Source organism: Convolutriloba macropyga, unplaced genomic scaffold, assembly GCF_964194025.1.
Source record: "Convolutriloba macropyga unplaced genomic scaffold, txConMacr16.3 SCAFFOLD_2329, whole genome shotgun sequence".
Taxonomy (NCBI): domain Eukaryota; kingdom Metazoa; phylum Xenacoelomorpha; order Acoela; family Convolutidae; genus Convolutriloba; species Convolutriloba macropyga.
In genome coordinates, this window is record NW_027450796.1 from 136 (window position 1) to 8,679 (window position 8,544).

The 8,544-nt window shown below is 37.5% G+C and overlaps 1 protein-coding gene across 1 annotated transcript; it reads right to left on the reverse strand.

The window, feature by feature from the left end:
* Positions 1–3,066: 3,066 nt before the first annotated feature.
* LOC142356165 (uncharacterized) lies at positions 3,067–3,627 on the reverse strand. Its single transcript, XM_075408126.1, has one exon. The coding sequence runs from the start codon at positions 3,625–3,627 to the stop codon at positions 3,067–3,069; it is 561 nt and encodes a 186-aa protein (XP_075264241.1).
* Positions 3,628–8,544: the final 4,917 nt, after the last annotated feature.

The following is an 8,544-nucleotide window of genomic DNA, read 5'->3' on the forward strand; positions in this document are numbered from 1 at the left end:
GTTTTCAATCGTTTTAAGCTTTTTGAGTATTATGTCGCATTTTTTCTCTTCAGCAAGATTTCTTTTCTGTTTGAAATTAACTTGTTTAATCATTCGTTTTTATTTTAGCACCGTCAACAAAACAATAGGCTCAACTTCAAATTTTTCACTACATTTGAGATTTTTTTTTAATTCTCTGGTTGACAAAATTCAATTAGCTTACTGGCCACCTCATTGATTTTCAAGTTTGCTATTCAATCTTTAATTGTTTTTTTCAGGATTTGTCTTTCTAAACTTCAGTTTTCGTTCTTCTTTATTTCTTCGTGTGTGCTTGGGTCTCATTTCGTTTGTGTACTTCACATTTTTCTGCCTCTTCTGTTCTCCTTATCTTCTTCTTCTTCATTTTCTCACCCTCGTTTTGTTGTTTGCAGGAAGTTGTTTTTTTCTATTTTTTGTTTATCTGTATAATTTTGCATTAAAGCTCAAATCGGGATATTTTGGCGTTTTTTTCAATAATCGAAAACATTTTTTGGTTTTGTTACCATTAAAGTCCTGTAGGAAAATTTTTAATGATCGATTTATAAGAATGTGCTGAGAAAACTGTCTTAGTCTTTCGAATTTCTTTGTCTGTTTTTAATTACCCGTCCCGCAGCTTGCAAACTTTTTTATTTACAAAAACAGGCTTGAAGATTTCAGAAAAAAAGGAGCAACGTACTGTGTAATACGTTTTTTTAACCAATGAAGCCGCTGTCTCTGTAGTTGGGGCTCTTGTTTTGAGAGAATTCTCATCGCCTTATGAGTTGTATTTGTATCCATAGATAGTTACAGTTTTTTAACTGTAATTATCTATGGACTAAAAATTATCTATGGACTGTAATTATAACTGTATTACAAATTTTTTTTTTGAGTAGTTACTGCAATACACACTTTGGAATAGTCCTCCATTTGAATGACCTCTCACTTTGATTTTTGTATAAAATGTCTATTGGGATTGAAGATCGGTTAAACAGCAATTAACCCCAGACCAAATTTAGACTAAATTTTTGTTCGGTTACAAAAATGCGACTACAAAAGAAAAATCCACATTTTTTTCATTTTTTTCACGTGAAATAAGGCCGAGAAGTCAGAAATTATACTGCAATAACATTAGTGTTCCTTTTAATAGCAATTTGAATTGTTCGAAAAATAAATAAAACAGTTTTATCATTCAAAATACTATTAAGTGTAGTTCCCCCAGTTAATGTTGAAAGGCCAATAACTTCTAAAACTGGGAAAAATAGTCACAATTTTCCAACTAGGAAATTCTGTGGATTCATCAAACATTTGTTTCTTTAGGCACAGTTTTTTAGTAAGTTATGTGAATAAGAAATTACAAACAGATTTTTTTGCTTTACGTGTCTTTTATCAGATTTCTCGAGTATTCATATTCGATTTTGTCACTTTTTTACGACCATGTTTCAAGATTAAGGCTATAATCGTGTGTGAAAATTGGTAAGAGTAAGCAAATTTTGTTCAAACTGGCTTCAAGTTTTGACATATCAGTTCAAATTGATCAGTTATAAGTGATCAGTTTTTGTTGAATCTATCTCGTAGCGACATTTAATCTAAGCTGATATTTTTCATCTTTTTCTGATTTTGGAATGACTGGTGACAAAATTTCTTTCTCTAATTTCCAAAAAGGAATTCGGTTTAACGAAGTACCCATCTTCGGTAAAAAAAAATGTTCTAAACTGAATCAAACGTCAGACAGTTATTGTTGCAACATACCTGCAGATTACCTGACCAAAGTGGGGAGAATAGAAACATATATTTCATATCTGGAAGACTAACATGAACTGTTGAGAATCGATTTATTAAACTGGTGACCTGTTGTTTTATAAACCTAGTCATGGTAACCAAGTTAATGGTCAATTCAAAGTTAATATCTACCTGCAGATAAGTATAACATACGACAAGAATCACGCAGAACCGAGTTTTCCAAGCCTATATCCGTTTCGGATCAAGGACCTTATCCTCGATACTAGAAAACCCAACTATATCAATTCTGTTCTTCTTAATAAGAGGCTTTTCTATTTTGTAGAAATTGTTTTTCAACGAATTGTTATATATTGTTCAAGCCTAAATTTAAAAACTGAACAAAGTTATTATATTCTTTTAAGCAAATAGAACAATTTTGACAAAAGATTAACTTTGATTTTTTCTTTGTTGAGTGTTTTCAGAAAAATACGCTGTATTTCAACCATAATGTCGTCTTAAGAATCAAATTAGGAGATAAATGACAAGCTATCCTGACACCTACATGAATGAAGCGTCGATATCTCCATGCAAAAAAAAAACAAAAACAATTTTTTTTTCGGAAACTAAAAAATCGTACGCGACTGTTTATCCGGTTGTATAGAAGAAAAAAATAATGTTTAGAAAAACAAACAAAAGCAGACACAAAATGTTAATTCAAACTTCAAATTTACAGTTTTTTATTGAAAAATGGAAATAACTAAAGCTCAAATTTAACTTGTGATCAAATCAGATTTTCATTGACGCAGCGACAGAATCCCAAAAACGTCAAGTCTTCGGAAGTGACATCTATTTCTGTTTTCAATTTGCGTCTGTAAACTGTTACAACCCTGATAATCGGTTTTGTTTGTTGACTGGTGAAGCTAACAACCATAGGGGGATAAATACAATATAGGCGGACATTTCACAACAAGGATAAATTGAAAAAATTGCAAAAAAGTTTGAAAAAACCTTCCATCGAAATTGGAGTGTACAGATATTTATTTAAAAAATTTGTCCAATAATGGTTTTGTATTTAAAGGCTGGAAATGTTGGCAGAATTTTGCAACAATGGTTTTGTTTCCACTACAATGGAGTTTGGCCGTCTTATCTTTCTTGTTCTTGTCTTCTTGTAGGGCATTACGAGCATTACTGCCCATTGCCCGCCATATGAACGTCTCTCACGATAGCTCTCCACTGACGCCGATTCTGCGCGGTCTCCTTGGCGATATCGAACCAGCAAGACTCCCACTTCTTGTGAGTCATTTTGAGGGGTTTCAGGAAGGGTTGGAGCTCTTTCTTCACTAAGCGCCTCTATGTATCCTTCGTTCCTCCGGGGGGTCGCGTCCAATTGTCAGCTTTCTCAAATTGGAGGCTAGCGTTCGGTATCATCTCAGGATCCATGCGTAAAGTGGGTCCCAGCCATGTCAGCCTTCGCTTTTGTATGGTGGTACTGATGTCTTCCGCTGCTACACCAAGTTTGGTGAGGCTTCTTCGGTTGAAGGAATCAAGGCGGTGAGTGTCAGAGATCTGTACGGGCCAGGATTCACATCCGTACAGCAGTACGCTTTGGACACATGCTTTGTAGAATTTAGCTTTGATTTTCGGTGGAATTGATCTTTCTTTCCAAAACTTGTCGAGCTGTTTAAGGAGGCCTGTCGCCTTGCCAAGACGGGTTCGGACTTCGTGGGATACATCACCATCAATTTGGAGGTTGCTGCCTAGGTAAGTGAAGGAATCGACTTTTTCAATCGGTTTTCCGTTACATGTCATTTGGTCCTCGGGGCAAGCTGAGCAGAACTTGGTCTGAGAGATGTATTTCAAGCCCACCTTTTGCAGCAGCCTTTGTAACTGGATCGAGAAGTGTCTGCGCATCGGCTATGTTGTCGTCTAGTACGCAGATATGTTCGGCGAAGTCGAGATCAATTATTATCATATCGTCGAGAGCGATGCCGAGGAGCTGCTATTCGGTGGCTTCATGTATTGCCCAGTCGATAACAAGGTTAAATAAGAAAGGCGCAAGTATCGAGCCTTGTCTAACTCCAGAGACGATCGCGAAAGTTTTTGATAGTGAATTGTACAATCTTACTGTGCTGAAGGTTTCTGTATACATTGCTCGAAGTACCTGAACGAGCTTGGGCGGGAGTCCGCGCTCCAGGATCTCATCAATATTTTACTTGGCCGTCTGATCCTTGCTCCAGGATCTCACCTTTTTTTGCAAAAAAAGAGGAAAAAAAATAATCATTATTACTTTTCCAGCGCTGATTTGTTCAAATTAATTCTTTAGGTATTTTGAGGGCTTCGCCCTCCGAAAAGTGAATCTGATTTGCTTCTATGGGTAGAATTTGCACATAGTATTTTGACGAAAAATGCCGACCCTCTCATCAATATTTTACTTCAAAGAAACGGGTTTTCGAAATGTCTTTCTCATGAGTGAAAAATTGAGCCCTGAACTGTTGAGTTTTTTAGAACACTATTTTTAAGCAGTTTCGAAAGTTATAAAATAGGAAGTAAAAGTTGGGGTAGTACCATATGACATGATCGGCACAAACCATTTGATCTTTCTAGCTGTGAAAATTGGCAAATTCACAAAAATTTTTTTCTGTTGGAAAGGGCCCCGTCTCATTCCCTGTTTCACTCCACTTTCGCAGCCTTTAAAAAACATCAAAATCTTTTAGACACAAATTCTCTGATCTAAGACACAAATTTTTGGTTTCAATTTTTACATTGCAAAAAATGAGATGAAAAACTGCAATCGACTTCTTAGAAGGCTCTTCCCAGATAAAGACAGTAAATGCCCTCACTATTTACACTCAAATGAATCAACTTACAACTTCCCACGTTATAATTATCATCAATTTGCTAAAATTGACAGGACATAAAAACGAAAATAGTCCCCAAATAAAAGGAAAACAGCTCCTTCAACTAAGAATGGATAGGAAAAATAAAGGGGTCAAATTTATTTAGGAAACAACATTGAGTGATATATTTCTGATATTTTAGTACAATTTCAACCCTTCCCAGTTTGAGGTCCCAGGCGGAAGCATGTCCAGACCGAAGATGAAGCACGGGGGGGGGGGGGTGCGTTCGAAATTACATAGTCTGGAAACAACGAAAAACGCACGGAAGTCTGAACACGAACGCACAAAAGTCTTAACATATATACTTTCCGTCTGGACGGTCTGGACTTACTTTCATTCCGTCTGGCACCTCAACCTAGGCTGAACTAGTAACCAGACAAAAAATAATATAGTTGTGCATGTCACGAAATATTCAAAAAAATTCACATTGCCATCATAGAGGCGTTATTGGCTTCATTCCAGTTTATTTTGTGGGCATTACCAAGAAGAATTTAGGCAGGCATGCTGTTTATTAACATCAATGACGTCGATTTCTCGAGAAATGGTCTTGAGAACCACCCAATCTAACCTGAAAATATTTGTTCTAATCAGTATGATTTTAAAGCAAACTGCGGAAAACAAAGATTTTTTTCTACCGTGTGCTGTTGCATGATTTGCGTTATTGATTTAATAAATGAGTAAGATGTCTTTAAGCTGTATTTTGAGTTGATGAATGATAGGTCCCCCAAGCCACAGTTTTCTAATTATCGTCTTCTCTTTATCAGAATTACCAAAATGAGCGTTTTTTTAGGTCTAATTAAATTTTCTTCTCGGTGACTGACGGAATCAGAGGGGAAACATATCTCTATTTTATTTTATAAATGGCTGCCTACAATACTTTTTTCCCTGATATTCAGTTCCAAAAAAGTATTCAATCCGTAGATCTGATGAACTTGAAGCTGTACAGCGAAATTCCTATGGTTAGTTGAATTGCAAGGTCCATGCCTCAAATAAATATATAAGGGTTTTTCAACGGCAGGGTCCATTATTGTGAAGGAAAACATTTTTTAATACATTTTTATACAAAGTTTTATACATTTGAAGAGCTAAAAGCAATGAAATGAGGACGCCGAGAGCTGGATAGAAGGCTCGATGTGGGCTAGAATATCAATTATAATTTTTTAGAGAATCAAATTATTTAGGGATATCTTTTTTCATACTCTAGTAGAGAATAAAAGCTAATCTTGCAAAATTCTTGCAAAAAAATATTGAGGGATCTTAAAAACGATGCGGAATTTGCAATTAAAAGAAACAGCTGGAGAAACAATATTTAAGCCATATAACGTCTAAAACTCGAACGACAGGAAAACGGCAAAGGAACACTCGTTATTCAAGATAACAATACGTATATTCAACGATTAGCTCTTGTTCGATCACAGATAACAATCCTCATGTTCGTACACATAAGATATCTAAAGTAACACTGGCTGCCAAAAGACTAGACAAGACCTGTTAGCCTTTTGTGAGCCAAAATAGGTCAATTCAGCTCATGTGTGATTTAATTTTGCCTTGCTTTGGCCTTAAAGTTAAAACACTCAATGCGTTTATTTATAATAATTTTTTATTCAAGTCATCTTAGTCTAAATCCGGCTCGTTTAGCTTAAAAACGCCGGAATCAATTTAACAACGGGTCTGACATAGTTACCGGACTTAGTTCTTATATCGGAGGAACAGGCGAAGCCGTCATTACCAAAGCAAATTTTTTCGATACGTCCTAGAGCAAATGAATCTTCAGCCACCCATACCAGTTCTCCTGTCTTCAGCTGATCTGCAGCGGCTGTTGTCCATTTACTGCGGCGCTTCAGAGCTTGTTCATACACATCCAACAAACGTTTCCAAATTGTGTTGGCTTATGATTGGGCACGGACGTACCGCTTTCTGTGATCAAAGTCCTCACTTTCAACTAAAGAAGGCACCATACTAGAACGGAACTCGAGAAAGAAACGATTTGGAGTAATTGCGTTCATTTCTGGTGAGTCATTGCTTGCAGAAGTGAGCGGCCGGCTGTTGAGCGTCATTTCAACTAGACAAGATATTGTTTGAAGGACCTCGTCAGTCAATGGGTGGTTACCGAGAACAGCGTAGAATGTCCGTTTGACATTCCGTACCATGCGTTCCCATAAATCATCATGACGAGAGGAAGATTGGGGGTTTAAGTGCCTCTTAATACCTTTCTGTGACATTTTGATTGCAATCGTTGTCTGGTTTAAAGCTTTAGAGCAAGCTGACAACTCTTTCTCGGCACCAGTGAAGTTGGTTCTGTTGTCTGACCATAGAATTTGCATTGTCGCTCTTCGTGCGATGAATCTTTCTATCCATAGAATTTACGAATTCAATAGAGAGTGCTTGAGTTGTAAGGTACGTGAAAAGAAACCACCGGCGCCTCTTAATCGAACATTCGACAGCAGCATAGAACTGTCCAAAGTTGTCTATCCCTGAGTTGCGGAAAGGAGCATTACCATAGGACAGATGCTTGACTGATAGTTCTGCCATCATTGGCTTTACTGCGTCTGCACTACGCGTAACAGAAGATGTAATTGTGTTTCGTTGATCTCAAAGCGGAACGAAGCCTAATGATATCAAAACGGCGCTTGACGAAAGCTCTTCAGAAGTCAACACCTTGGTGATTGTTTACCAGGTGTTTCATCAAAAGAAACAATTTGCCTGCGGGATGATGGCTATGTAAGATAATGGGGTGTTCGAAGTCATAGTCCGCCTCGACCAAGCGTTTCATTCGGCCAGTTGATCTAATCAAATCATTCGGTCCAATTAAGGTCGAGAATGGTGCAATGTGACTATTCTTGTTTATTTGTTCACCTTCAAAAAGATGTTTTTGCTCAATTGGGAATGATTCGATCTACAAGAGGAATCGAAGCTTAGCCTCAGCTACTCGGGATTGCAAATATTGCGATCTGGTGTACGACATGAAGCATGTTTAGGGAGTATAGGGAGGAGATAGGCTGTAATTCGGACTAGTTAGTTGAAAGAACAGTTCCTATCAGAATCAATTATTTTTTTAGATTGTGACATATTGACGGAAACGCCACTTCAGGCGCAGTTAAATCGTTGTTCCAATTGTTTATAGATGATTTTGTTTGAAAACTATCTTTAACGCTTGTGCTGGGCTGAAAAGGAAATTGAGGTTTCAAGAGAAACCTTTGCCGTTAACCTGCATTTTGTTCGTAAGTTTTCAGCTCACATGCCTTTAGTTGCAGGATCTGCTGGGTTGTCTGAAGCTGAAAGATGGAACCACTGATCAACAGTTGTCGACTCTAGAACTTCAGAAACTCTGTTAGCAACAAATAGAGGTTGCTTATCAAGTGAGCCAAGCCATTGTAAAACAGTGGTGCTATCAGTACACATAAAGACTCTGATTAATTTAATTGTTAAGGCTATAGTTATGTCAATTTTCAACCATATCACCAGGAGGGCGGCCCTTTTTTTCTAGTTCAGGCTGTGAGGTCGACCCTCGCTTTACCTATAACAAATGCAGTTTCAGTACGTTTACTAATTCCTGATTTCACTTTTGCCCTGAGGAAGGCAACTGAACCAAAGACATCCTGAGGGCTGTCGCCGAAGCTCAAAATGATCGAAAGCTCCCGAGCAGAAAATTCTAGGTAGAGTTAAGTGGCAAAATTTAATATTGTTCTCAATTTTATCGAGTAAGTAAGGTGTTCTGCTTATAAATTCTGTCAGCTTGAATCCGCCTACCTTCAATTACTCAACTAAGTTTTTGGCTCTACTTAGTGCTTTGTGTGGTGTTTCTAGAAAATCCACATAGCCATCCATGCAGAACCTATCAAATACAGCTTGCGCAGCATCGGGAACTTACGACTTTTGCTGTTTTCTGAAGCGCAAATTTCGCGCAAGTTGGCGAATCCTTCGCACCGAA